Source organism: Rhinolophus ferrumequinum, chromosome 9 (assembly GCF_004115265.2).
Source record: "Rhinolophus ferrumequinum isolate MPI-CBG mRhiFer1 chromosome 9, mRhiFer1_v1.p, whole genome shotgun sequence".
Classification (NCBI taxonomy): domain Eukaryota; kingdom Metazoa; phylum Chordata; class Mammalia; order Chiroptera; family Rhinolophidae; genus Rhinolophus; species Rhinolophus ferrumequinum.
Window position 1 is genome coordinate 12,642,587 of NC_046292.1, and position 27,820 is coordinate 12,670,406.

Below are 27,820 nucleotides of genomic sequence, written 5' to 3' on the forward strand. Positions count from 1 at the left end.
TTGACCGAACCCCCTCCCGAGTCAGTGCTCACCCTGAGAGGCTGCAAGAGACACCGCCCTAGCTTTGGCCTCCCAGCTCCAAGGGAAAACCATGAGTCTGGGAGAGGGCCTACCTTCCACAGCATATAAGGCAAGCTGCTTTTTGTTTGTTTTGTTTTTTGCATAGTAGTTTAAACACAGTGAGGCTCCGCCTTCCCTCACAGTGCCTTGTCCCTCTGCTTTGCCACTGGATCCAAAAAAATACAAATTTGTCTTCCCTCCCCGCTTCCACCTTTTCTTTTTAGGTAAGCAAAAAAACGCCTGGGAGGTCCTCACCCAGGTCTGGGAAGGTTGCAGAAGCAAACAGGCCATCCCGGGCGAAGGGGGACCACCCTAAGCCAGACTCGGTCATCATTGGCTGGCAGAGGAGGGGAGGGCATAACTTATGGCCAATCAGAGGAGCAGGTGGGAGGGTAGAAAAAAACCACATTAAACCATGCCCAGGGCCCCACCCTCACCTTAAGAGTTTTGTATAAAAACACCTGCTAGGAATAATTCTTTGGAGCTCAAAGTGGCTCAGCTTAAGGGAAAAGGCACAGTTAACACTGCATCATCCGGACAGAAGTCTGCATTTGTAATGTGGAGAACAATAGAAATTGAGAGCACCATTCCTTGGGTGGGTGGATGGAGAAGGGGCACTGGTCGGTGGTGGGTGGAAGGAAGCAGCGGTCCCTTGGAGCCTCCAGAGAAGGGAGGGCAGAGGAAGTTGGTGTAGTGAGGCTGGAGCTCCACTCCGAGGAGCCTTCCTGGCCCCAGGGGGAGAGGGGTGCAGAGGCCCCACCACCAAGACCACCAGGCATGGGGGCCTCAGTCATCAGCTGACCATGGGTTCCACATCTGCCTCCCGTTCAAACTCATCCTGGGTCTCATCTGTACTTCCTGAGTCACTGCTGGCCACAGAGCTGGGGGACGGTGAATTCCTGGAAGGCGCAAGAGAAGGGGGGATGGTCAGAGGGTAACCTGAGGACCCCAGAAGGGATTCAAGGAGCGGAAAGGGCTCAGCAGCCCCTCCACTCCTGTAAGATCTAACTTCAGAGGGAGATGCTGCCCTGAGACCCTGCCCTTACTCTGCTTTCCTTAGAAACCCCTTAGCTCACAAGTCGAATGTGGCTCTTGAGACTTCTTGGGAACCCCTGTACCAGCCTCTAATTGCTCTGGGTGCTGAAAGCCCCTTGGGAGCAGAGACCATGGATCAAGCTTGGTTCTTACCCTCCAATTACCTAATACAGATCTGGTGCTCAGTGAACCCCAATTAACTCAGAGCTCAAAGGGAGGCCATACTGGAGAGCAGTTAATAGCACGAGGTTCAAATGCTGGTTCTATCACTGATGAGGTGGGGGGCCGTGGACAAACTATTCAACCTGCCTACGTACTGGCTCCTCCATCGGAACAACGGAGATAATGACAGTGGGCTGTGGGGGACTCCGTGACCTAAAGGTAGGACATGCTGAGCCTAGGGTCCTATACGCAGCTTCCCACAGAACTGCCTCTCTCTCCCTTACAGCCTGAATCACAGCCTGCAGGTACATACTCATAACGAGAGAAATAATTATAATTAACATTTGTTTGTGCTTTGTGCCAAGTATTTTACATGTATTATCCCATTTTATTAGTAGTATGTTTGTCTCGCTAACGAGGCTGCATGTTCCTTAAAGGCAGGGGCTCTGTCTTTGTTTTGGTGTCCCCCAGCAAATAAAAGGGGGACGTCAGTCTCCTGAAGCACGTCAGTCGCCTGGGGACAGACCCTGGGTTGGAAGATGGGAAAGGAAGTGAAATTGCTTTCTATGCACAAATGTGAGCCCATCAGGCATGGTGGAGAGGAGTGCCCTGCCCACCTCCTCTACTCCCCAGTTCAGCAGCAAGTGGGGCATAAGTTCATGAGGGCAGGAGCTGTCACTGTATCCCCATGACCTTGCACACAGTAGGCCTCTGATAAGCAGCTGTTAAATCAGTGGGGGCAGGGAGTTATGTGAGATTAGATAGGTAAGTTATCTAGCACATTCCGTGTTTCCCGGAAAATAAGACCTAGTCGGACCATCAGCTCTAATGTGTCTTTTGGAGCAAACATTAATGTATATTATATAAGACCGGGTATTATATTATATTATATTAGACCCGATCTTATATTAAAATAAGACCGGGTCTTATATTAATTTTTGCTCCAAAACACGCATTAGAGCTGATGGTCTGGCTATATCTTATTTTGGGGGAAACACGGTAGTAGGTAGGTGACTAATATTCAATGGATGGATGGACAGACGGACACATGGGCTGGGCAGATGAAACAGGCCAGACGTGTAAGTTGCAGCCCCACAAATTCCCCACAAGAACCCAACTGTTGAATCCCCAGGGAGGGCAGGGCCGAGTACCTGTCTGCAGAGCCTTTGATGAGCCGGCGGCAGGTCTCCATCTGTACGTCCAGGCCACGCTTCATGCTGCACATCTCCATGTACTCATGCAAATGTCGGTTCATGTCACTCTTGGCTGTGGCCAGCTCCAGCTGCGGGGAACCAACATGGGTTAAGGGGGAGGCCAAGTCATCCCCACAGTAAAACCCTCAGCAGGTCCCTCCTCATGTCCTCAGTGGTGGCAGCATTGAGGCCATCCCTGGACACCACGTCCTTAGGACCCTGCCTCGGCCTCTGCTCTCTGCATACTGGTCTATGGCCCCTAGAAATGCTTTGGTGAAAGGAGAACCGTTGCTTAGCAACCACCAGGGCAGTCTTCCCTGGTGAACCCTACCAGTTCTGCCAACTCCACCCTGCCCAGCCTCTCTGCCCTCCTTTCTATGAACGTGATTAGAAAAGTCCTCATGTCTCTCATGTTTCTGACCCTTCTCCACCAAATGATACGTCCCCCTAGGGACGGTGTACTTGTAAAGGGCTTCCTCAGTGCTAGCATCCCTTGATGGCACTTAAATGTCAGCTCTTATCATTTTTGGGATCACCATCTCAGTTGAATAACAAAAAGACAAAACAAAACAAAAATGGGATGGGTGAGAAAGGTGAAGGGATTAGGAAATACAAATTGGTAGTCACCAAACAATGATGGGGAATATAGTCAATAATGTTGTAAAACTGTGTATGGTGTCGGATGGGTACTAGACTTATGGGCAATCACTTCTTAAATTATATAAATGCCTAGCCACTGTGCTCTACACCTGAAACTAATATAAAATAATATTGAATGTCAAGTATAATTAAAAAAAAAATACACACACACACTGTCACGGGATGTAAAGTACAGCGTAGGGAATATAGTCGATGGTACTGTAAAAGTTCTGTACGGTGTCAGAGGGGTAGTAGACTTGCTGGAGTAATCACTTTGTGAGGGGTGTAAATGTTTAATCATTATGTTTTGTACACCTGAAACTAATAATAAAAAGGAAAAAATAACAAAACAAAACAAAAAACCCTCTGGGGCAGACAGGGATCACCACCCCCATTTTACAGATTAGGAAACTGAGGCCCTATGAGGGGTTATGACTTGGCCAGCACCAGGCAGGGAATCGGTAGGCCGCCTGACTCCCAAGTCTGTGCCTGCCCCAGTCTAGCAGCCCCTTCCCACGCGGCCACTTAGCCACCGGTGGTCTCAACCAGGTGACCTCAGTGAGTTTCACTAGAGGGCGGCACAGCCCGAGCCCTCACCTCGATCTGGCCTATCGTTTCCTGGTACTCTTTGTCTCTTGTCTTGAAGAAGGATTCTGTCTCATGGATCAGGTTGCCCAAGTTTTCCTCTTGCTGGGGAAAAAGAACAAAGGGGACAATGTAACTGGGTGGTGGGGGCGGCAGGAAAAGAACAGGGACGAGAGACAGTTGAAAGGAGGTGTCCCCAAACCCCCAGCTCCCGCCGCCCTGGGAAGCCAGCCCTGGGGCTCACCTCGCCCTGAAGGTCAATGGATGGATTGCAGTTGGTGAAGTCCTCCCAGAGCAGCAGCGTGTCTTCATTCTCCTCCCACGTCAGGCTGTCACAATCATCATCAAAGTCAAAAGTCTCCCGTCTGTGGGGGTGACACAGGAGGGCATGACTGAACAGGAGCCAGGCTCCAGGGGGCGGGATGCGGAGACAAAGTGGCATTGAACCAATAGGTATGCTCCTACGGGGCAGCCCTCCAAAAAGACAGGGGTGGTGACAAAGGGGACATGCGCCTTATACTTGGAGTTTAATTCTTTTAAAATGTAGAATGTGTTTACATACTCTTTATACAATCGGAAAATGTATGATTTTTACGATGCCAGGCTTTATCTTTAATGGAGACTAAAGGGATTTTCCTCCCAAGTCCAATCATGTAACGTTTTCATTCGTTGAACAGCTATCTCTTGAGCCCTACTTTGCACGAGGTGATTTATATAATCTTCACAACTCAGAAAGGTTCGTTTTATTATTCCCATTTTATAGATGAGGAAATTGCAGCTCAGAAAGAAGAACTCCCTTGTCCAAAATCACACTGCTAACCTGTAACAGCCCCTGGAGCTGAAAGCCAGCTCTTTCCGTTTCCTACAGCTTTTCCCTCCCCATTAAAACATCACCAAGTACCCGTCACGGGCTGGGCACAGACTGGCCACTAAGCACATATTAAAATGCAATTCATTCCATCCTCACAACAATCCTATGAGGCAAGCATGATTATCATTCCCATTTTACAGGTGAGGAAACTGAGGCTCAGAGGGATTAGATGGACTAGAACAATACGTTCTGGGAATTGGGTTTGAATTCAAAGCCTGGGTGACTTTAGGGCTTCCCTATTTACTAGAACTTTAAATCGGGTGACGGACCATATGGGTTTGCCTGGGACTGAGGGGTTTCTGGAGATGCACGGTTATCCCAACTGGAAGGGACCTTAAAAATCATTCAGCGCAACATGCTCTGAATGTTATTCAGATGGGAAGGCTGGTTGGTGTCTACAGTAGTTAAATCACTTGACCCGGTGAGTCAGCCAAAAAGGAAGATGTGTGTCCCAAGCTCCAGATTCCCACCCCAGGGCTCTCCCCACTGCCTACAATCCCTCCCTCAACTCCTTCCGGGATCTTCCCAACTTTCCCACAGTGGTCCAGGCTAGGGGGGGGTCACTGGGCAGGGCCCAAGAAGAATTTCTGGTAAAAAGCTGACTAGCACGCCCCCTGGAGCCAGGTTGCTGCCAAAATGTAGTCCCTGCCGGAGCCTGTAGGTGGCTCTGTGAGTCCAGGGAGCAGAGCCGGGGGCCAGGGCTGCAGGCGGAGGCGCCACCAGCCTGAGCTAGCTCCAGATGAGTCCCTGGGGTCGACCGGCACGGGATCCCAAACTCGACTGCTGACTTCACTTCCTTCCAGAGTCTGGGATCTGAAGAAAACCCCAGCTGAGGAATGGGAAGCCAGAAAAGACAGGAAGATGAACCAGAGAAAGGGCTCGGAAAAGGCACCTCCCCCCTCCTTCCCCACAGATCTGGAGGGCGGGGCTGAGGAGGAGGGCGGGGCTGAGGAGGAGGCCTGGCCGCAGTACAGAGAAAGCAACAAATTCTTCCCCCTCTCCTTGGTCTGAAGCCCAAGCAACCGATTTTGATCAAAACAAAACAGCCTGACACGGGTGCATTATTCAAAGACTTCAGCAGAACTGGCTTGGGTCTCAGCCCATAGCTAGCGGAGATGTCTACGGCAGGGGCCTAGGCCCCACCTAGGGTGGGGTCAGCATGGCCTAGGCGAGAACTAACTGCAAGTGTGGAGGGGTGATCAGATTACTTTTTTAATTTAGGCAACTTTACCACCCACCTGATCGATCTAATTGGATACTGAATCCAGTTCAGACCTGTCAACACTTCAGATGCCCGTTTCTGCAGCATCAGAAACCCTTTCGTAAACACAGGAATACTGCTGATGGAGCCCCAGGACTCTGTTTTGGGGTCTGTCCCTTTCAGCTCACCCATTCCTGGGCAGCGTAATGATGCCCTGGTGTCTTTATGAAAACGGGGACCATGATTTCTTTAATTCAATGAAATGAGCCTGGGTCTGTGGGGCATACAATCCAGCCTTAGGCTCAGGAATGCCCAGAGCAACATTTGGAAAATATAGACCCAACCAAGGGTTCTCTTCCAAAGCCCCTCTTGTCAGCAAAAGATGAGAGTGTGAGATCTGGGGGGAGGATGTTGAAAGAGGAATCAAGAGTCTAGGAGTCTCTGGGTCACCCTCAAATAGCACACCCCCAAAACATAGCCCCATCTCAGTTCTGTTTCAGGGGAGTGGCAAGTACAGGGAAGTGTGGAGCAAATCCAGTTCCAACGTTCCTTGCTGGGCTCAGCTGCAGTGGGACCAGGGAAGGGATGGTGCAGAGAGGGCAGAGGGACATGTCTTCTAAACATGACGACAGCTGGCCGGGGACAAAGCACTGGACTGAGTCGGGAGCCAGGCTGTGTCCCAGCTCCTTGCACACCCCTCTCTGAGCCTCAGTTTCCCCATCTGTACAGGAAGGGGTTGGGAGAGTGATCTTTGGACTCTGTAATGGTAAGCTAGCCCCAGAGCCTTGCAGGAAGTGTAAGGAGAGTCCCGTGTCCCTTACTTTTGAAACGAGTACAATGGCAGAGGAATCTGCTAAGAGGAGCGTGCCCTCTCAGGAGGGGTTCTGGGAGGTTTTATGACGGCCATCAGAGCCAATAGTTCAAACCTAGCCCTGTTGTTGGAAACCCAGGACCCCGGGGGAGAGATGACAGGTCAGAAAGCTTTGCTCAGCCCTGAGACTCTGATGCAGGGGAAGAGTAAGTTGGGGGTGAGGGTGCAGTCCTGGGGAAAAACTGAGTTCTCAGAGCTCAGGTGCCCAACTTCAAGGGACTCCAGAAACAGCAGACAGGGACAGGCCACTGGGGAAGGAGGAAAGGTGACGCCAGAGACCCAGTCCCAGCCCTGTCCTTTGACTGCAGGCCCTTAGGTAAGTCCGCACGATACACAGCGAGCTTCAGGTAAACCAGCTCTCGGGAGGTGAGGGTGGGGGTGGGGGCAGGTGCTGATTAGTAGCACTTGCCAATTTCCCACTGGCAAATTTTAAGCTACTAATGTGCCATCACTGAACCTGGAGTGGACAGAGGTGCGCACTCGGCTTTCACAAGCTGGTTCCAGCCTACCACTGACCACATCCAGCCCAGACTCTGCCACTAACCCAGGCAGCATCTCAAAGGGAGAGAACACAGGCAGACAGGCTACCTCTAAATTCCAGCTCTGCCACATGTTAGCGGAGGGGTCTTCGCCAAGTTGCTCCCCTTCTCTGAGTCTCAGTTTCCTCGTCTACAAAAGGGGAGTGATAACCCCACCTCCTGGGCTGATTGTCTGGAGTCGATGAAATCGTGTTTGTAAAGCATCCTACAGAGGGTGCTTGGCTAGTGGTGGCCCTGGGGTGTGGCTCAGCTCAACATCCCACCACAAGGAAAACTAGGGGGAGTGGGTCTAAGGCTCGGTCAAGACTCCCACATAAATACGACCACCACTACCATTTGGCCTTTTCTGAAAATGTGAAACTCCCCAAATTACAAATGTTAAAAATACATCCAGATTTGTTCAGAATACCATGCTGGCCAGACAAAACACATGTGGGGGCTACATTCAGCGCAGGCCATCAGTTTGTCACCCCTGCCCTAGTGATCTGAAGAAACGGGGTGGAATCCCCAGCTAGGGCAGCGGAAATACTCACAGCTGGTTAAACATGCGTTTCATCTCGTCGGTGATGTTCATGGAACCGACCTCGTCATCTGAGAACCGGTTCACCTCCCCGTCCTGCTCAGAGATGTCATCGTCCGAAGCCACCTTACGCTCTTTCTTTTTGGGAACCACCTGACCCGGAAAGGAAGAAATCAAGGTAACTAGGAAGCTCTGCTGGGATGGAGGGTAGTGGTGGGCTGGGAAGGGAGCCGGCATCCCACGGGATAGATGGAGCGTGGCTGGGGCCAGCCACGGCTGGGAAAGATGCACAGGTCCTCTAAGAAGCAGGCAATGTTAGCAGGAAGCGTGAGGTGGGAAGACATGCAGGGTGGAGGACACAGACACCCTGGACCCTTCCCTGCCCAGTGGTTGGGCTGGCTCAGCTCACCCCTTCACCAGAGAAGCAGCCCCAACATTTGGGGAGAGGAGCAGGCCAGACTAGGACGCAGTCACCTGGGATGTCTCAGAGCCAGCCAGAGAGACGGAGAAGCCCTCAGGGAGGCCCACGTGGCTCCATGCCTCCCGGAGCCCTCCTGCTTACATGCAAAGGCAACAGGCAGGCGGCCCCAGGTTCACCAAGTTTCCTCCACTCCAAGCAGATAAGACACGAGCAAACCAAACAAAAGTGGAAATAGTCTCCCCTGCTTTCCAGCAGAGGGGCAGTGAGAAGGCCTGGATGTGAGATCAGGGAAGCCCAGATCTCACCCCACTACACATCCAAAGTCACACACTTACAGCAACAACACACCGTACTGCCCTGGGCTCAAGCAAAAGCCAAACCACAAACCAGAATCAAGAAGCAGGCTTCGGAGAACGAGTGCCCTTCAGGCAGCTGGACTAGCCCCCAAACCCTCCCTGGAGGACAGCTGCCAGTGAAACCATTGCCTTCTCTCAGAACACACAGTTGTTTGTTGAGGGGGGACGGGGGGAGACTGAGAGCCTCTCCAGTGGGAATGAAAAATAGAGGCCAACTGCTCCTCCTCGGAACGCTGAGGCTCATCTGCTAGGGCTCAGGCCAGTCCACCCAGTGCTCCCACAGCCTGGCCAGGGCTCCTCAACCGTGGCAAGAGTGCCCAGTCTGACAGCCAGAGGAAGAGGCAGGAAGCAGGGCTGGCGTGGGCTGGTAGACAACGCCCTGGAGGGTCAGGAGACCGGAGTTCTAGTCCCAGCTCTGCCATGTCCTTCCTTGAGCCTGTTACATCACTTCCCCCACCCGCCCCCGGAGGGAGTTGTCTCCTCGGCCATAGGATGAAGCAATCAGCCTTGATGATGGAGTGGGAGGAGCCTATGAGTCCACGAGTCCCTGATTCTATGTTCTCCTGATGGGGCTGGAGGCTTGGGTACATGCTAGCTCTGGAGGGAGGGGAAGCGAGTGGGTGGGATGTGAGGGAAATAGGGGCTAGCCAGGCGGGGTTGAGGCCAGGCTCTCTGGGAGGGTGGCAGTGGCAGGTGGGAGTGGCGGCTGGTGAGCAGGGTGGCCCTAGTCACCTGGAAGATCTTGGACACGTCTTCCGAGTTCCGCTGCTGTGCGACATCGCACAGCTTGGCCGTGATATCGATTCGGCGGCAGATGTCCATGTCCACCTTCATGGCCTTTTCTTGGATCTTTGTGTCCAGGTCTGTCATGGGCTGCAGGGAGGACAGCAGGGGTTACGTGAGCGAGGGATGGAGCAAGCATGGGAATGGGGAGCGCTCAAGGCTCCTGCTGGGCAGAGGTGGGAGACCCGTCGGTGGTGGGTGGGAGGCTCCAGCGTCCAAGGGGGGCCTTGAGCTTTTCCTGGGCATGAAGGGTTGGACCAGCGCTGCTCAGGTTGGGGCAGGGGTAGAGGGTCTGTGGGAACTACAGGCTCTGGCGCCAAGTGGACAATGTGAGACCGTGTTTGCCAGTCTCCCTAAGGGCTGGAAGACATCTTCTCAGCACACACAGTGTCAGTGTCTGTTTTGTTAGAGCAAGGAAAAAGAAAGACAGCTCCCACTGTTGAAAGACTTCCATTCTTTCCCACCCGGCGTTCCCCACCTGTCCCCCACACACAGATGCATGCCAAGGTCTCTCTCTCTCTCTCTCTCTCTCTCTCTCTCTCTCTTTCTCGGATTCTTCCCACAGCTGACAGTGGGGGCTGCCCAGGACAAGGGGTGTCCCCCTGGACCTCAGTGAGGGGAAGCCAGGAAGCCTCCACCTGGTGCCCCTGGAGGCTTCTTCCTGCTACACCCAGCTTCACACCCCTCAGGAGAGAAGCCACACCAGGCTGAGTCACCCATGATCAGTCTTTTTCCTTCTGGCGGCTTGAAGATGGCAGGAAACCTGGGTCCCCAGCAGGAAGGAGTCCTTGGCTGCTAACAGCTCTCCCCTCCCACGGTTACTTGGAAGGGCTCTGATCGTCAAAAGGATGCACACACCGGCCTTCCCCAACTTTACAAAGCACCCTTGCCGAAGGCCGCTGGCCTGGGGAGCCTCTTAGGCTGGCACAGGGCCTCCCTGAACCTGTACCCAGACACCAAGGCCCATGGCCACCACCCCACCTCATCATGGCGAGCTGGGGAGGAGTCGGAGCCAACACACGCAAACCATCAGACGAGCCCAGGGGAGGGCAGGACGGGTTAAGCAGCAGATTAATGCATCTCTACTCAGACCAAGGGAAGCGGAAGTGGGGAGGGGGCAGGAGGAGGGCGCCTGGTCTCCGATGCATCTGTCATCCTCACGGGTCAAACGCAGCCAGCCAGGACTCTAACTAGAAGCCGAGCTCTGGAGCCTCGGAGTGAAGGAAGCGTGTTGCATGATGGGTGTGGGGGGAGGTCATGGCTCCTGGGGGTGGAGGCCGGTGGCACTTACATCACTCATGAGCCCCTTAAACACCACCAGCTCGGCCTTGAGCCGCTCGATCTTCTCATTCATCTCCTCCTGGATGGCTTCAGCCTCCTGTGCCGCCTATGGGGACGGAGACGGGGCAGGGTTTAGGGCGGTGCCAAGTACCTTGAGGGGTAGGAGGGACTCGACACCTGGGTCCAATCAGGCTGGGTGACGGAGTGCTAGGGAAGGGGTGCCAACGACCTCGGCCCAGCCTGGCTACCCACCGCCCAGCTTAAAACACTTCTCAAAGGAATATTGACTGCATGGAAAACTCCACGGCAGACATTAGAAGGACATGAACAGGTTGAGGTAACAGGTGATCCCAATAGGATAAAATATTAGGTCGTTCATGCGAAATTGCCAGTATTTGACTATCTCTGATCTCCAAAATGGCATCACGTGTGTCAACCTAATTGCACGTACACGTAGAGAGTATGTGTGTGCTTGCACAGAAAAGACCGGAAGACCACACGCCGATTTGTCAATGGTGGAGGGGCAGAACTGAAAGAAAGTATTGTTTTCTTCTCTGAGCTTCTTTAAACTTTCCAAATATTTGACCATAAACATGTTGGTCATGTTGGTAGAGTAAAAAGCACTTTTGTTATAAAAATGGGGGATGTTCATCCTTGTCCTTCTACATATTGACATTATTTTAATCTGTCTCTGTCTTAGAAAAGCAATGCTGTAAATATCAGAAAGTGATTTAAAAAGAAAAAATGTTTGAAAGAGCTTTCCATGCCTTCTCATGGGGTTGCAATTCTTGTGCCCATTTGACTGAGAGGAAAAAGAGAGGCCAAGAAGGTGAAGTTTATTGCCCAGGGGACCCAGCAGGCGGGTGAGGAGCAGAGCCCAGAACACAGAGCTACCGAGGCAGAAGAGCAAAGAAAGGTCCTCACGCCCACCGTGGAGAGCCCACGGGGGCTGAGAGCCTGCCCACTGCCTTCTCCAAGGCATTCAGCCCAAAGTCAGTTCCTGCAAGCTGGGGGCAGGATGCTTACAGACTATACAGTCTGAGACTCAAGTGGGGAGGCCAGAGAAGGGATTCAGTAGCCCACGGTCACCCCGAAAGCCAGGGCAATGGCAGGACTTGAACCCAGGCTTCCCGACTCTTAGACCCGAGATTTTCTGCAACACTGTGCTGGTCCCTGCAGGGGACGAAGCAAAGGCCTCTTGGCTCCCTTGAGGAGAGACTGAGGCAGCAGGAGGTAACACAAAGCTCCCAGATTGGCCCCCTGAAGATGTACCCCTTGGCCACATGGTCCTCCCATGAGCCTCTGGTCAGGAGGTCGGAGGGCTCTTACCTCCTGTAGCGTGTCCACCACGGTCTGCAGGTTCATGCGCTTGGCAAGCTCCTCCTCCCATCTGCAAGAGGCGAGAAGGACAGGTGGTCAGAGGGGGCTTTGGACAGAACAGGCGTCTGTCCCCAGGCTGGGCAAGGACAGCACAGCAGTGAATCCCTCCCTGTCTGCCATCCAGGAGCTCCCTGTCTAGGGGTGGTGGCGGTAGTGGGTGAGACAGCCAGGTTGACGCATGGCCATCATACCAAGTGGTGGTGACAGGTGTCATGCTCAATGCAAGAGCATGGCCCCAGGGGGAGACGAAGGTGGGAGAGACTGCCACCCACCTTCGTGCAAACTGTAAAGTGCTGCTGCTTCTGCTGTTGCTGTAAGAGGTGGTATGGAGGCTGGCACTGAGGAGCCAGGCTGCAGCCAGCACTACACTCACGTTCTTCTTTGCACCCACAAGAAACAAACTTTTTATTGTGTTAACTATTACAATCTTCGAGTCTATGTGTCCTGTAGCCTACCCTAACCAACAAATACATCTCCTGCATAGCTCTTACCATCCCTATCGTACAGATGAGGAAACTGAAGCTCAGAGAGGTTAAATGTCCTGCCCAAAGACACACAGCTAATTAGTGGGTGGGGCTGGACTTCAAACAGAGGTCTGTTTTATTACATCAAAACAAACAAACAAAAAATAAATACATCGCTCACTTCTTTCGCAGTTCTTTTGTGCCAGGCCCCGTGTTCCAGGGGCTTTACATGTATTACCTCGTTCGTATACACACTGGTTGAAGCTGGGCAGGAAAGGATAGAAGAGAGGAGGCTCACAGTGTACCCCCAGCAATCACTGGGAGTAGAATGGGATGACAACCAATATAATCACCACAACAGTACAAGCTCACCTTTACTGAATGCTTACTTTGTACCAGGCACCGCTCTACACAGTATAATTCAATCCTCGTAACAACCCTCTAGCATAGGTGCCTCCATTACCCCCATGTTACAGGTGAACAAAGCGAGGCACCGAGTCAGATGCCCAAGGTCAGGGTGAGGACAAGTGGAGCCAGGACTCAAACCTGGGCTGGAGGCTCCAGAATGAGTGCTTGTAACCCTGTCGGGCTCCCCATGGACCCAGGGCCCATCGAAGCCCTAATTGGCTCCCCACCGTCAGTCTTCTCCCTCCCCAGAGGAAGCCAGGGGCAGGTTCCTTCCCCTCTCCATCCTGGGACAGACAGATGAACTTCTCTCTTTCCTCACCCTCTGCTGCCTCCCTACATGGCCGCAGAGCAGGCAAGTCTGGAAGCCTTTTCGGATGCTGTCGGGGCCAGCTAAAAATAGGCCAGAGGGGAGGAATGGATAAAGAGCGGGTTACGTCACCAGCTTTTGGAAACAAGAGAAAACGGATATTGTTTGCACACACAGAGGAAAATTCCTCCTCTCTCCCCCATGAGACAAGACAGCCTGGGGCCAGGGCTCCCAGGGGACACACACACACACACACACACACACACACACACACAGACACACAAACACGCATACACACACACACACACACGTGGCGCTCCCCCTCTGCCCCATTCCCTTTGGTCTTTACCAGCCCCTGACATTGGCAGCCAGGCCTAGATCTGCCGTGGGCCACTGACCTAGAGAGCAGTGGGGCTGGGCGGGGGCTCCTGCCAGACAGCAGGGTCACAAAGGAAGCTAACGAGGGGCAGAGAGGGAATCTAAGTTTCTAACCCAGGTGGGACCATCTCACTGAACACACTCGTTGTACAAATAGGGAAACCGAGGCCCAGAATGTGCCAGGAATTTGCAAGGTCACCCCAAAAATATGTTGAGGGCCAGGCCAGGAGTCCAGCCCTGGGCCTAACATGGGGGACAGGAATCCCGGGTGGGGGAGAAGTTCACAGGCCACCTTTGTCCCCACCCAGCAGCATGGGGCATCTGGGGCTGCCCTCAGGAGACAGATGCCAAGGACCAGGTCCTGAGCGAGCCACTCTGCTCTGAGCAGGGACAGACGACTTGATTGCAAAGCCACTGAGAGGAGCAGGTGCAAGGGAGGGCCCGGCTTCGCCACTGCCTCTTACAGCAACAGCAGAACCAGCAGAGAAGGGGCACCCAAGGGCATCTCCCCTCCCCACACACCCACTTCCTACTTGGGCTCCTGGGGATGAGGCCCAGCCCCTCTCACTTTTCCTTTCAGCAACCTTCAGGAGACGAAGGTGGGGTACGGGTCAACAGACCCATTGTACGGATGGGGAAAATGAGGCCCAGAGAAGAAAAGGGACTTGCCCCAAGTCAACCCAGAGTGAGAACACGAGCCATGTCTTTGGATCTCCAGACACATTAGCAGCAGCCATTGATTGGTGCCACGTACTGGGTTCAGTGCCTTGTACACATATCTCATGGGCTTTCATGTGAACTATTAACCCTCTTGGGTAAAGAATCTTTTCCCAAACCCATTTTGTAGATGACAGAGCCAGGGTTCAGAGAGGTGAGCTAACTTTCTAAGGTCACACAGCTAGTAAGCAGGGCTGGGACTGAAACTTAGCCAATCCACGCTGGAAAGCAGCAAGTCTCAAACTGTGACATGCACAGGAAACCCCTGGGGAGCTTCCTGACATGCAGACCCGGATTCAGCAGGTCTGAATTCACATGCAGGTCTGGGGACGGGGAGACACTGCATTTCTAATGAGCTCCCTGCAGATGGCACTTTGAGTGACCCTGTGCCTCACTAGTGTTTCTAATTTGCACCCCAGCAGATGAGTTTGCACAAATGATTTTATGGGCCTCTTATTTTCACGGCCAGGCTGGGTGGGTAGCCGGCATTCCTGGTCCCAGAAGACCGAGCACAGACCCCTGCGTGCAGATAGCAGCTGGCTTGGCAGACTGAATCCACTGCCCACACCGACGTGCCTCCCAGCCACGGCGGGAAAACCTGGCTCTGCCGGCTCCAGTGTTGACAGTGCAAAAAAGCTTTGCCCTTCAGCTACTCTGGCTGACTGGGTGAGAGGATGATGACAGGTGATGTGCTTCTTAAGACGCCCCAGACACCCTACATTCACTGTAACTCAGCCCAGGGAGAGAAAGCGAGAACTGGTCCATCAAGTTGTGGGCTTCGACATTTCTACACCTGCTTCTCAGGCACAGTCCCCTAACCGGCCCTGGATCTGCCCACGGGAGTGAGGTTTCAGCAGGATGGTGTTTCAGGCAGAGGGATTGCATAAGCAAACAAACAGGGGCAGCAGGAAGTCCAGGGAATAGCCTGCAGGGAGTCCCCTACAGAGAAGGGGACATGCATACCGTGGGTCAGAGGCTGGTGGATGTCCCATCCTTTAACCTTCGCTGTCCCGATTCTCTCGCCTAACCCATCGCTCAGCAAAGGAGCTCATGCTTTAAAGCTACCGAGAAACCCCCTCCCCATTTTACAGGTAGGAAAATAAAGGCCCAGAGCATAGAGACAACTTGAGCCCGGGCCAAGACAGCCTGAATCTCTTAGAGCCACCCTTGCCCACCCTGACCGAACAGCTCATAAAACTTCCAATTCTTCCCCCTTAAAGTGTTGGGTAAGAGAAAGGAGAGGAGGGACATTTATTGGTCACCTTCTGGGTGGTGTTCACCATGTCAGGCATTCATATACACATAAAATACAACAGATCATTTAACCGTCCCCTAAGGATCATCCCCATTTTGCAGATGAGGAAACGGAGGCTCAGAGGCAACTCAATTCCCCTGTCCCTCCCTCCCTCCTCCTCAGCCTCCAGAAATCCTATTCATTCTCCCAGGTAGGCTCAAATGTCACCTCTGAAGCCACTTCAATTGTTTTCCCTCCTCAAGGATCCCATCTTCCTGGGCGGCTTGGCCACAGTATCTCACCAAAGAGCCAGCTCTGATGCCAGGGACAAGGAGGGACCGCCCTCAGCTTCTCCACCTCCGGAAAGTACCCAGGCCCAAGCCCCAGACCCGCTCGTGCCTCCGGCATCCTCTTACGCTCACTCCCGCCGGGCGAGACCCACAACCTGGGAGCAGGGATGGGGTCCTGGACAAGGGCAGGGGCAGTCCTGGAGGGTCTCCGTGCCAGTGCAAGGACAAGCAGGGGCTCAGAGCGTGGAGTCCACGAGTCGGGAACTTGGATGTGTGTGCGGGCAGGCGCAGCCAAGCCCTCATCACCCATCTCAGGAGGTCTCAGGCACCCTGTGCCCTGGCCTGTCGGGGCGCAGGGAAAACATGGGTGAGACACCTCTTCTGGGGGGGTGGAGGCACAGAGGCGAGGCACCATCAAAGAAGCCATTTGAGGAGTTGGGTCTAAAGCCGGGCTCCAGGCCTTCCAGCAGTCCGGAGAACGGGTTATAAGTACTATTGCTACGCTCACTGCTGTACTCCCTACTTCAACCCACCTCCACTTGGTAAGGAGTCAGATAGTTGCTGTATGGATCTGTTGAATGAATGAATGAATGAATGAATGAATGAATGAATGAATGAATGAATTCAAACTCCAACCACTCCTCAGCCCTCCTGCTTGCCCCTTCCCCAGTCAGGGCCCCTTCTGCCTAAAACAGCCTCTGCCTGCACAGCCCCAGCCTGGGGGCTCCGAGGAGCGAGCTGAGTTCCCAGCACTGGCTTTCTGCTCAGTGTGGTCCACTCCTCCAGAGCCTCTCCAGGGAGAGGCCGGGCGGGGGATGGGGGGGCCATAGCTAGGGCAGGAAGTGGCAGGGAGAAGGCAAAAGCTTTCCTCTCCTACTTCGCACAGCCCTCCAACCAGGGAGGGAAGGCAGGGATGTTGGACAATGAGCACAGGGAGAGGAAATGACTCCACGACTGACACTGCCGCTGAGATCTGGGGCCTGGGCCACCTTCTTAGCAGAAGGAGCACATGTGTGAGGCCAGTGGCCAGGAGGGGGAGGTGGCAGCACCCACCCCAACCAGATGTGGTCTCCCCGCCTTCCTGAGGAGCAAGCCACGGCTATGACCATGTGATGGATGAAAAGTCTCCACAGGCCACTGGGGCCAGGAGAAGGGCAGCTTCAAAGCCAGCCCCCACTCCCAGCCAACACTCAGGGCCATGTCCCCCTCCCCCAGCAACTCATGATGACACACAGACCCATAGGAAGGGGCTGACAAAGCCTGGCTTACTGAGGGAGGACGGAAAGCCAAGCTGAAGTCATTGACAGAGGGACTGACTCACAGATTTTTCACTTCCTGTGCAATCACAGAAAGAGGCTCCGAGCTCCAGCTTCAAAGGAAAGTGGGTGCAGCTGAGCAAAACGATCAAGGTTCCAGGGGCAGCCCTAGGGCTTCTGGGGAGAAAGTCCTGGGCACTTCTGGGCGGCAAGACACTGGGTTCACACTCTGCTCCCCCAACCACTTCTCAGCTGTGTGACCGTGGGCAAGTCAATGACCTACTCTCTCTAGGCCTCGGTTTCCTCATCTGTGAGATGGCAAGCACACCACCTCTTTGGAAGGTGGTTGTGAGAACTCCATGAGGTGGGCAGTTTGTTCTGTGCCCCACCCCTGGCCCAGAATAATTAGTGCTCAGCAGCTCAGTTGGAACTGTGGAGTGCTGCGGCTGGCTCCAGCAAGCAGACCTCAGAGAGCTTGGGAGGGCACCACAGGAATGGTCCACACCTTTCCAGGAAAGACAAGCGGAGACACACCCGGGCCGACTCAGGCAATGGGAACCTGGCTCAGGTGAGGCTGGGCCGGAGCCGTCACTGGAAACCTTCATTCTGGGCCAAGCGTGGGCCTGGCCTCTGGCAGAGGGCAGGTGGGCGGAGAGCAATCCCCGCCAGGTGCGGGCTGCCAGGGGATGGCCGGTGGGTGTGCCGGAGCCATTCTGCTGTCCCCCGGGCTCTGTGCTGACCTGGGTTTTCTGTGAGCCCCCCAACAGATGCACAGCAGCACCTCTCCCCTGCCTCCCGGCCTCGCTGCCAAACGGGGGCCAAGCCGGTGCTCTGACTGGCAGGGTCTTCTCTAGACGAATCTGAGCGGGAGGAGGGAGCTGCAGGCACAGAGGCAGGCCAGGGGGGCCTTTCTCCGATGCAGTTTTGCAGAAGCTGACAGGTCACAGATGACCGTGGGATCTCAGGTGGGCCCAAGCTGCTGATGAAGATCGGGGCCCCACCCCCGTAGCTTCTGCTGAGCCCCCCTGGAGAGCTTAAAAGTCACAACCTTGTCAACTTCCTCATTCCACTCCCCCACCACCCCACCACCCCCACTTGTCCTATACCACAAACAATTCACATTTGTGGCAAAAAAAATAATACAGATAAGCAAAAAGGGCCGTGGGAGGGGGTGTGGTTGGGAATAAACGAGAACCCACCCCTCCAAGGGCATCCTCCTCCCAGGTACCTAAAGGCGGAAACACAAGGAATCTCATCTCCTAACTTTCTCCCCTCATTTGGTGTACTGTATCTTTGTATCTTTTCTCTCCAGTAAAAGGAGGGCTGGGTCCCCCAACCTGCGAGTGGGGAGGCCCCCATGCCCGTGACGCCACTCCAATGGGTACCTGCCAGCACAGCCTCACCCAGACTCACCGTCCTCTCCTCCCTGTGGACTCAGCGCCATCGGCACCGAGTCCCTGACCCCAGGGAAGGGACGGCTCAAAGGCGTGCCCATCAGAGGCCTGCCTGCTCCGCTGCACTCTGCTGTTCAGAAGGAAACACAAATTAAATGCCAACTGATTGTCTCCACGGAGGAGGTATTAATTTAATGTGAACACTTAACCAGGGCAGCCGACTCCATTACAGGCGGCAGTAATGGCCCGGGCGGGCCGGAGCACAGGCTGCGAGCGTTGTTGGGACGGGTTTGAGAGGCCACCACATCAAGTATGCCCCTCTGCCCAGCATGCTGCCAACACACACACACACACACACCTGCTCTCAATGTGAAACAGCAGCCCCCTCCAGAGGACAAAGCCTGTGCAAAGCTACTCAGGGGCTGGGTGGGGACCTAATGTCCATAAGGAAGCACCCTGTGGAGGAGAGGGTTCTGAGCCAGGAGGCAGAAGATCCTGGTTCGAATCCTAGCTCTGTCGCTAATTGCCTGCATGACCTCAGCAAGTCCTTTCTCTGCCTGGGCCTTAGTCTTCTCATCTATAATATGATCTCTAAGAGTCCCTCTGGATATGACATTTGCAGCACAGTCTGCAGACCCTGGATGTGGCCGTTCCTTGGAGCCTGGAAGGGGAGACAGCCTCAGGGACGTCAACTCCATTCCAGAGCTGTCCTGGGTAATGGAGTCAGGCCTCCGACTCCTGACTTCAGCACCATTACCAAGAGCAGGAGGTGGGGTGGCAGCATGTATTGGCTTATTCGTCTATCCTCTCACTCATTCCATAGTCGTCCCTGAGGGCTTGCCATGTGCACTCGGGCCTCACAGATCAACAGTTATAGGAGTCTCTACCGACCCCACTAAGGGCAAGCAAACTGAGAAAGCTGTTTGCCACTGTGCAATCCCGGAGAGCCCATTTACCATGAGCTAGTACCTCAGTTTCCTCCTCTGTAAAATGGGGCAGCAATCCTACTAGCAGGGTTCATGGACAGATTAAATGAGCTCACGTGAAGGTATACAGGCAGCCCTGATGGACAACAGCCATCTTTATCACTGGTATTATTACCCTACCTGCGTTTGCCTGGAGGAGAGAGGGGCGGGTGGGTGGGTAAGGCCTGGACTACCTAAGCAGGGACACTTCTTAGTGTGCCATCTGGCTCTGACCCTCTGGGGATTTGGAAGCAACTAAGAGGTGGCACTAAAATTCAGTTTAAGTGAATTTTCCCAGCAAGGAGGTGAGAGCAAGCCCTCCCCATGGTCTGTGGAAATGAGCCGCAGAGTCATCCACTCTTTGTTTCTCGATGACCAAGAGTACCCTTTGCAGGGCAGCCGGCTAGCCTCTGGGGCTCTCTGTGAGGAGCTGCAAGAGGGAGGGAGAAACTGGCGAGCCCCTCCCTGGACCCCACCCCCCAGGGCCACACACCCTCAGGCAGCAGCAAGGCAGCCTGCCTTATACAGGAAGGCCTGATCTGGTCCTGTCTCTGCCCTAACTTGCTATGTGACCTTGGGCAAGTCCCTTCTCCTCCTCTAGTACCACTTTCCAGTTCTTAATGCAATGGTGTCAGACTGGATAAACTCTAAGGACCCACCCAGCCATGCCAGAAAACAATGTTCATGATCCCTGGGCAAATACCCCACGCTGACCACAAAACTATCCAATAAACCACAAAGTCGCAAAGCCAGCTGGGACATCAGCCTCTGAGTTCTTTGAGTGTGGTGGAGAGAAGGGCAGGGGCTCTGGCGCCAGAGAGTCTTGGGATCAAACCCAGCTACACATCTTACAGCTCTGTGGCCTGGAGCAAGCTACTGACCCTCTCTGGGCCTTGGTAAGACCACCACCTCGTAGGTTTCTTTGCAAATATTCTAGGCACATGTATGGCAGGGGCCTAGAACAGTGCCTGGGACACCGTGAGCACGCGCTCATGACCTCCAAATGACAGATGGTCAGAGAGGTCTGGACAGACCGAGTGAGTGGTCCCAGACCACACTGCAAGTGACAGGGCCAGACTTGAACCAAGGGCTGGTTGATGCCAGAGCCACATAAGCTGCCATGTTGATGAAGATGACAATGGTTGTGAGCCAGATGCCACCATCACTCGGATGGGTGACAGGGGCACAGAGGGGTGGGGGTGCCAGAGGGAAAGAAACCAGATGCCGACACCATCAGTTCCCCTGCCAGCAAAACCCCGCACATGTCCTGCGTCTGCCCTCTACGCCCCCAGATGTGCCCCAAGAATGAACGGGCATGTGTCCAGCAGCCCTTTGAGGTCTGTCCTGACAAGGGCCACCATGACAGCTGGTAAGACCAAGGCAGGAGAGGTCCCACCAGCCAGAGCCCATCCCGTCTCATGGTGCCACCCTGAGAGGCAAAAGCCATTTAAGGTACTCTCCCAGGCCCAAAGAAGCCGCTGGTCGCCTGCCCCAGTGACAGTCTGAGGTTTCGGCTGTTCATAGGAGTCATTGTCCCAATTACCCAGTGCCCGTATTTGCCCAGGTCCCCAGTGTCACTCCGACTTTGGTGTCATTTATTGAAAAAACACCTTTGGAGACCTGGCAGCTCTGTGGACACCTGTAATCCAGAGCTGTATGCTGGGCAGCGCCCTCCTTCAGTCCTCTGTCTAGAAACCACATCCCAAGTGAGCACTCCCCCCACAAACCGGGCCACTACAACAAGGAAAGTGACTCAGTGAGCATCTCATGGCAAGGAGGAATCTGCGTCCCAAATTGCAGGCCACCGCGAGGTTTCTGGGGCACCATTTCCAACCTTTTCCAGGCTTGCTATACCTTCATCACCTCCTCCAGTGAGCCCTTCCTGACTTCCCCAGGATGGGTCACTACGCCCATCCTGGTGTTTCCAGTCCCGACACATGCCTTCCTCACGGCATCCAAGGTGCTCTAATTTGTTATTTCTCTGCCTCTCTCATCAGACTCTGCTCTCCCAGGAGAAGGACAGGACTTGCATTTACTGTGAAATGTTGATTACAGCATTTTACTCCCACCATAGCTCTGGGAGACAGGTGTTATCATTCCCACTTTACAGATGAGAAAACTGAGGCTCAGGTGAAATGATTTGCTCCATGTCAAGCCCAGGTCCATCTGACCCTCAAGCATGAGCAGCCTCTCATAAGAGCATCTCATCAGCTCCATAAGCCCCACTCCCTACCATGCCCCCAGCACACTGTCCAGGAAACACCCCCAAATGACCAGGCCAGGGTCAGATGCACAGGTGTGTGCCCACGGGGCCACAGCCACTGACTTGGAAAAGAGTCACTTAGCCAGAGTATTGCTTTGGCCATTTACTCACTTCTCAGGGCCCTAGAACCCAGGTCGAGAGAGCTTCGCATTCTACTCCCACTGGCCAGGACAGAGCTGCTCCTGGCCCTGACACTGTCCCACCCCACAACTGACTGGGGTTAGCACACAATGAGCTAAAAAGGCACTGGGTTTGGAATCGGACAGAACTGGGCTCCGATCCCAATCACATGCTTCCGAGCAAATGATTTCCTCCCCATGAGCCTCTCCATTTGGTCATCATGAAATCGGGATGACCATAAAGGCCCCCTCCTTGCGGCTGCTCCAGTCTGTGACAGAGATGACACACACAGGTTCTGAATAAATGGCGGCTCTCCCGCCCGGCCCTGCCCTCCCTGTCACTAACTAGCTCGAAGGGCTGAGATAGCACCCCTATCTCTCTGGGTCTCAGTTTATCCAGCTGTAAAATGGTCTCAGTTTCTTTCTGTTCTGCTGCTCTATGGAATTCATGGTGGGGGAAGGCTGCAGTTTGTCAGCAGGCTCCCAGGCACTGGCTGCAGAGGTCCCACGTGGTCTACCACCAGAGTGGGATGCTGGGAGGGACAGATGTGTGCCTCTGGCAAAGCACTTAACCTCCTGGGTTCCCATCTTTCCAGTGGGGGCCAATAGAAGGACCTATGGTGTGGGGCTGGTGTGTTCAATGAGTCAGTATGCGTTAGCACTTAGCACAGAGGCCAGCTCCCAGGTAGTGAATGTCCAATAGATGGATGCTGTATTAGCCACGAACATGGTCTCGGTGTTGTCCTTTCTGCCACGGAGAACGGGCGGCTCCACTTGGGGTGACAGCCCTGCTGAGTGGACTGGCCAGGGCGCCAAGCACCTGGGCCCCACCCCCTGCTACCAATGCCTGCTGACACATGGGGCCGTCCAACAAAGACACACGGGAAGACTTCTCATCTCTCTCATGTCCAATCCTGTGCCACGTCCCAGTGCTGGCACAAAACCTGGCACCGAGGGCGCCCCAGGGAGTGTCTGCTATAGCCCAGCTCCGTCTTTCCCCTACAGCACATTCAACAATTCAACTCATATAAACAAGTGCCCACTGGGGAGTCAAGTGCTGGGGGCACAGGAGTGGACAAAGTATTCTGCTCTCACTGAGGGGAGGGGAGTTCCAGAGCCCTCTCCAGACAAGACCTCTGGCCCTCTAGCCTCAGGTCCTCATTCCCTGCAACCCAGCAGGGCAGAAAGATCTGGGCACCGGGAGCCTGGTGCCCTGGAAGTGGGGACGGAAGGGGATGCTCATCCCAAGCTCTCAGGGCCGGGAGGCACCTTTGCTCCGCCCATGAGTGACGGGGCCCCATCCAAACTGCCCCTGCCCGTCGGTACCCGGGGAAGGAGGGAGGAGAACTGGACTCCACCCCCACACTGAAAATAGTGCTTGCATCCAGAGAGAACCACGTGACTGGGGGGCAGGGAGGACTTGTCACTCTGTCCCCTTCTGTCTCTTTCTTTTAATTGTAGTACAATATTCATACTATAACACTTATCATCCTAACCATTTTTTTAAGTGCACAATTCAGTAGCATTAAGTACTTTCACAGTATTGTGCAACCACCACCACCGTCTAGCTCTAGAACTCGTCATCTTGCAAAACTGAAACTGGCACCCATTAACCATTAGCTCCACATTTCCTCTCCCTCAGCCCCTGGCAACCACCACTCTCATTTCCTCTCTATGAAGCTGACTATTCTTAGGTGCCTCCTGTAAGTGGAATCACACAGTATTTGGCCTTTTGTGTCCGGCTTATTGCACGTAGCATAATGTCCTCAAGGTTCATCCATGTTGTCGCAGGTGTCAGAATATCCTCTCTTTCTATATCTTTTTAATTTTGAATGAGACACTGTATCACCTAATCAAAAAACCGAAACCATTTACAACTTAAAAAGACAAAAAGTACCTGGTCATTTTCAAAAAGTACCTGATCATTTCCTCCGTTTTAAATTACATGAGCATTTTACAATGATTACACAAGAAATGGAAAAAAAATCAGGTAAGCGAAAACAAATAAAAGACTGAAAAACCCACCCAATCCCCCGCCCCTGAGAGAATCACTTCACACTGGCTGCACATCCTCCCCAGTGCTTGCTTATGAGGTTTGTTTTCCTTATGAGATCTTCTAAAGGTGAAAATAGGATCAGACCATATGTGGTTTCGAGTATTCTTTTTCCCCTGAACAATGGATGGCAAGCATCCTTTTGAGTAGGTGACACAGCAGGTAGCTATGGCATCACTGATCTAATGAAGCTTGCGTTGTCATTCCCAAATCCTAGCAATCTAAACCCTGCGAAGAACTCCTTGGTACACACACGTGCGTATTTGTCCAGTTATCTCTGCGGAATGGGTGGCTGGGTCAAGGATGGGTGCAGACTTGGAAAAGGCTCTGGGCCCCTCCAAGCATTGTGTGTGACGAGGCTACACTCCCGTGGCGCTCAGCTGCCCAGGGAGCCAAGGAAAAGCAGGGTCCCTGGGTCCTCACCCCAGCTCCTGCAAATAACACTGATTTGTGCCTTGGTTTCCCTATTAGTCAAAAGGCTCGGATGGAGAAAGACCCCACCATAAACACTGCCCTTCTGCACCCTCAATGGGGTGGCTCTCTGCCTTCTGCAAGGAGCAAGGGCTGGAAGATCAGGCTCATCTTGAGAAAGGGGCCTGAAACCCCTTTTCTGAGAGGATAGAGGTTTCCAGCTAGTGTATGATAAGCTCTGGAGCAAGTGGCCACATGCTAGGGCAGAGTAAGACAAAACAGAATACCTCATGGCACCTCCAGCCCCGGGTGTGCCAAGCTGCATCGCGCCTCCAGGGTCTTCGCATGTGCTGTGTACTCTACCTGCCCCTTTGTCACTTCTCTCTCCTCATCTTATGCTAACTTCAAAGTCCAGCTTATATACCCCTCCTCCAGGAAGCCTTCCCTGACTCCTTGGTCAAGGTCAGGTGCTGCTCTTCTGTACTTTGAAGATTCTGTACTACTGAGATTACCTAGTCACCTGTTGGTCTCCTCTACTGAACTCAGCTCTTGGAAAATCAGGCCCATCTCTGGCTCCCAGCTGCAACTCCGGAGCCCAACATGGAGCCTAGTACACAGGCATTAAATAAATGTTTGCTGGATAAAAGGGCCATTGGATGTCACCTCCACGACCTTCCTTAGGAGATCCACTCTGGAGTCAGTATAGCAACGGCTCACTGAGTGGCCTTGGACATACCTCCCTGCCTGCCCCTCCCCAAGGACCTCAGTTTCCCCAGACAACCTCCACAGTCCCTGCCACCTCTGCTCCTCTCCTCCAGTGATCCTCTTCTCTCACCTGCATGCCTGGGCCTACCTCGCGTGGGGCAGACAACAGGAGGTTGGTGCTCATAGCTCTCCATCCCCAGACGTGGCCATTCTGTGCGGATCTGTCCATGACCCTGAGATGCTCCACCGAACCCCGTCCCCAGTGTCAGTCTGTCAGTCGGCTCTCAGCCTCTGGGGCTCCAGCTCTTGCTCCAGAAGCCAGCAGGGGGTCTGGACAACCAGGCCAAGAACCAGGAGGCCCAGAGGATCTGTGCCCAGGAGTCTGGGGGACCCCACCCAGGTATATGTTTACAGCTTTGAGAGAAAATAGCAACTCCCAGGGCTATTTTGGAAACCTAATGTGCACTTTTAATCTCGCTGGTGTTTATCCCAAGTGACGGCCCTGCAGGTAAATAAATGCAAGGCACTGTGGATCTGCAACTCAGTGTGATCCCCCATCAAAGCCACATTACTCACTCATTCAGAGCCTTCTTATTCACCTGGAGACCCTGGGCCAACTGCCTGGGATTCCAAGTTTCCCTTATCACCTGCAGCCTGGAAGTAGAGCTGCAGGAGTTGGCACACCCCCATCCTGAGTTTAAACCAAGGGTCTGCAGCCTTGAGAAACTCACCTCTCCGGGCCTCAGTCTTCTCATCTGTGAAATGGGGAAGAAAGACCCCCACCTGGATTAAATGAGTGTTGGCAAGCACAAACAGGCTCCATGTGAGGTGAGGAAAAAAAAAAAATCATAGAACATGGGATCCCAGGATATCAGCAAGGGACGCTTAGAAGTCCAGACCATTTGTAAATGAGACGTCTGAAGCTCAGAGAGGTGAAGTGACGTGCCCAAGGTCACACAGCCAGGCAAGCGGCAGACCGGGGACTGGAACCAGAGCCCATGCTTCCTGCCAGTCCACCCCACCCCCACCTGTAAGGAGGATGTTCCTGAATAATCACCAGAGAGGGAGGCAGGAAGAGAGGCAAGGACCCAGGAAATCAATTAATTACACCTGGGGCTTGTGCAACTGAGGGTGGGTCGTGGCGAGCACTGTGTGTGTGTGTACAGCTCCCTAATTGTCATAACTGGCTGGGAAGGTTGCAGGAACTGCCGGGACAGGTAACTAACTGCAATCACCTGCACTAAGAGAGGGATTAGTGACTAAACACAGCTCAAGGGGACAGACTCATTACTTAATACCAGCCTCCTGTCATCACGCGGGCCCTGGCAACTTAATGTGAACGAGTGGGGAGGGCCCCGGGGCACCCCCCCCCCAACACACACACACACACACACACACACACACACACACACACACACACACACAGAATGTTCCTTCCACTCATCCATGGAGCTGGGGTACCCATCTCAGAGGAGAGAGAAGTCAGTTCCCTCCCGAGAGGAGGGGAAATGAAATGGAGCAGACACCAAGAGAACCTTCTGTGACAGTAAAGCCCCTGACAGAGGACTTTTTTTGGAGCCTCTCTTTTCCTCACTCCCATTCTGCTGATAGGGAAACTGAGGCTCACAGAGGAGAGGCGACTTGTCCAGGGTCACATAATCATAATGGTTGACCTCAGGAAGTGTTAGTATGTGACAGGCATCATTAGCTCATTTAACGCTCACAACAACCTTATGAGGTGGGTACTATTATTGTACCCATTTTACAGACGAGGAAACTGAAGCCCAAGGAAGTGAAGCAACTTGTGCAAGGTCCTAGAGCTTGCCAGGGCTTGAATCCAGGCAGTCTGGCTACAGAGCCCAAGCTTGCCTGCCTCCTTGTGATGGTGGATGCTGGATTAGAACATCGGTCTCTCTAATTGCAAAGCCTGGGCTCTTTTCTCTGTGCCAGGTGGACTCATAAGGGGATGGAGAAGGTCAGGGTGCATGTACCTCAGTTTCCTGAGGGTCAGAATGGACCCCAAGTTGCATGACCTCCAAACTGCAAGAGTGAAGTGCAGAGGCCCCCACCCTGGGCTGCCAGGCTGGGCCGCTCTTGGCCCTGACTATGGCCCTGAAGTGAAGCTCCCTCTGGTCCTTGTCCAGCCCCCAAAACTCTCAGAGAGGCAGGGTCCTTCAGACACTGGAGCTCCTCCAGAGGGAGTCCCCCAAGCTGTCTGGATCCTGCCAGGTGCCCAGCTCAGCAGGAGGCAGAGGGTCACTGACCCCGACCTTGCCAAGGGACCAGCACAGCTTCTCTTCTCAGCTCAAACCTAACTAGGGCCTTTTTTTCCCCCTGAGATTTGGTCCTCCAGCCACATGATCCCTGGCCTGGACTTAGCAAGAAGCCAAAAAGGAGACGGTCCAAGACAGAGGGAGAGAAGGAGCAGCCTGGGGAAACGGGTAGGGCCATTTGTACCCACGCCCTGCCCCTTTTCCACTTTGCCATCACATAAAATGTGGGGAACACATACAATACCTACCTTGCTGGGTTGTAAGGATTGTATAAGATCGTGAACACCAAGCATTTAACGTTATTTTCTCATCTTAGCAAGTAGGCCCCACACTTCCAGCTGGGTGGGGGTGGAGATAGTGCTGTTCCAGGGTCCAGGGTCCTGGGCTTGGCTCAGATGTACCATTGCTCCCCTCAGAGGCTTTGTCCTGTAGGTTCCCTCTTCCCCACCTGGGATTGGGGTGCTGTCTGTTACCCAGAGTCTCCAGTGCCCAGTATATAAATCGTAGGCTCTCAACTGGTAGTTACTGGATGAAGGAGCTTGTGAGCTGGAGCCACGGGGTCGAGCAGCCAGCAGGGGCTGGGTGCAGGTCCCACTGTGCCAGCAGGGGCTCAGCGTGTGACCCTGGGTCCTTGCCTGTACCTCCTAGACCCATCTGCCCAGGAGGCTCTCACCACCCGTGGGAAC

General features: G+C 53.8%; 1 protein-coding gene across 2 annotated transcripts in view; it reads right to left on the reverse strand.

Annotated features, from left to right (window-relative positions):
* Window positions 1-141: 141 nt before the first annotated feature.
* IFFO2 (intermediate filament family orphan 2) overlaps window positions 142-27,820 on the reverse strand; it is a 45,193-nt gene continuing 17,514 nt past the window's right edge. Inside the window, exons 2-9 of one of the 2 annotated variants that reach the window (XM_033113439.1) lie at window positions 11,847-11,907; window positions 10,528-10,623; window positions 9,186-9,326; window positions 7,690-7,829; window positions 3,919-4,039; window positions 3,687-3,779; window positions 2,409-2,539; window positions 142-959 (exon numbers count right to left, since the gene is read on the reverse strand). In XM_033113439.1, coding sequence (XP_032969330.1) covers window positions 854-959; window positions 2,409-2,539; window positions 3,687-3,779; window positions 3,919-4,039; window positions 7,690-7,829; window positions 9,186-9,326; window positions 10,528-10,623; window positions 11,847-11,907 — 889 coding nt within the window. In that variant the 3' untranslated portion in view covers window positions 142-853. The remainder of the gene's footprint in view (window positions 960-2,408; window positions 2,540-3,686; window positions 3,780-3,918; window positions 4,040-7,689; window positions 7,830-9,185; window positions 9,327-10,527; window positions 10,624-11,846; window positions 11,908-27,820) is intronic. The other variant, XM_033113440.1, reaches the window with a different exon arrangement.